Source organism: Olea europaea, unplaced genomic scaffold, assembly GCF_002742605.1.
Source record: "Olea europaea var. sylvestris unplaced genomic scaffold, O_europaea_v1 scaffold29122, whole genome shotgun sequence".
NCBI classification, from domain to species: domain Eukaryota; kingdom Viridiplantae; phylum Streptophyta; class Magnoliopsida; order Lamiales; family Oleaceae; genus Olea; species Olea europaea.
Genome location: NW_019247697.1, coordinates 1 through 1406, shown reverse-complemented (window position 1 = coordinate 1406; position 1406 = coordinate 1). Strand labels below are relative to the sequence as shown.

The window sequence follows — 1406 nt, the reverse complement described above, 5'->3', positions numbered from 1 at the left end:
TTTTGGGTAATTGCACCTTGGTCCTTGAACTTTCACTTTGCGTCATTTTAGTCCTGTTTCGCGTCTTTTCTCATGTATTTCACTATGTTCATCGGTGTTCCCTACAATTCACAAATGTAACAAAATTAAGTCACAATTCAATCATTTTGCTCGTAATTAAGTCATGTTTGTGACCTAAATAAGTGTGCAAAAACACATTTATCAATTACCCAACCACTATGCTGTTTATTGATGAAGGAATCCACATTTGAGTTCACGGATGAATGTTTGCTAGCTTTTAACACCTTGAAAGAGAAGTTGATTTCAGCACCCGTGATCATCACACTGGATTGGAACTTGCCATTTGAATTAATGTGCGACGCTAGTGATTTTGCTGGTGGGGCAGTATTGGGACAATGAAAAAATAAGATATTTCACGTGATCTACTATGCAAGTAAGACCTTGAACGACGCTCAACTCAATTATGCCACTACAGAGAAAGTGCTCCTTGTCGTAGTCTACACCTTTGACAAATTTTGATCATACCTTATGGGGTCAAAGGTTATCGTTTACATAGATCACGCTGCTATCAAGTACTTAATGGAAAAGAAGGATGCAAAGCCATGTCTCATTCGTTGGATATTGTTGCTTCAAGAGTTTGACTTGGAAATTAGGGATAAGAAGGGCAGTGAAAATGTGGTGGCAGATTACTTGTCTCGACTCGAGACCACAGAACAGACAGAGACGGTGGAAATCAACGAAGTCTTCTCAAATGAACAGATTTTTAGTGTAGAGGAGGCACCCTGGTATGCGGACATAGTTAACTACTTAGCCAGGTCTATCATGCCACCTAATTACTCAAGTCACTAGAAGAAGAAATTTTTTGCTGAATTGAAGTATTATTTTTGGGAGGACCCCATTCTATACAGGCGGGGGGCTGATCAAATCATTCGTCGCTGCGTACCTGAGGAAGAAGTGCCTTTAATATTAGAACATTGTCATTCATCTACATATGCAGGGCATTTTGGTGCTTCGAAAATAGCGGCGAAGATCCTTCAATCAGGTTTTTACTGGCCTACACTATTTAAGGATGCTTTTGAATTCGTGAAGAAGTGTGACCGATGTCAACGCACCGGTAATATATCCAGGAGAAACGAAATACCTTTGAATAGTATCCTGGAGGTGGAACTATTCGACGTCTGGGGATCGACTTCATGGGGCCATTTTCCCCATCCTTCTCTAATCAGTACATATTAGTGGCTGTGGATTACATATCGAAGTGGGTTAAGGCCGTTGCATTGCCTACCAACGATGGGAAGGTGGTAATTGAGTTTTTAAAGAAATACATTTTTAGCCGCTTTGAAACACCGAGGGCTATAATCAGTGACGGGGGCAAACATTTCTGCAATCGCCAGTTTGAACAATTG

The 1406-nt window shown here is 40.7% G+C and overlaps 1 protein-coding gene across 1 annotated transcript; it reads left to right on the top strand.

The window, feature by feature from the left end:
* Window positions 1-237: 237 nt before the first annotated feature.
* On the top strand, window positions 238-1301 carry LOC111384443 (the record flags this gene model as incomplete). Its single annotated transcript, XM_023008720.1, has 4 exons — window positions 238-384; window positions 664-841; window positions 998-1114; window positions 1162-1301. Coding segments are annotated over 4 exons (582 nt in total), but the record flags the coding sequence as incomplete, so codon positions are not given.
* Between the last annotated feature and the right edge of the window lie 105 nt (window positions 1302-1406).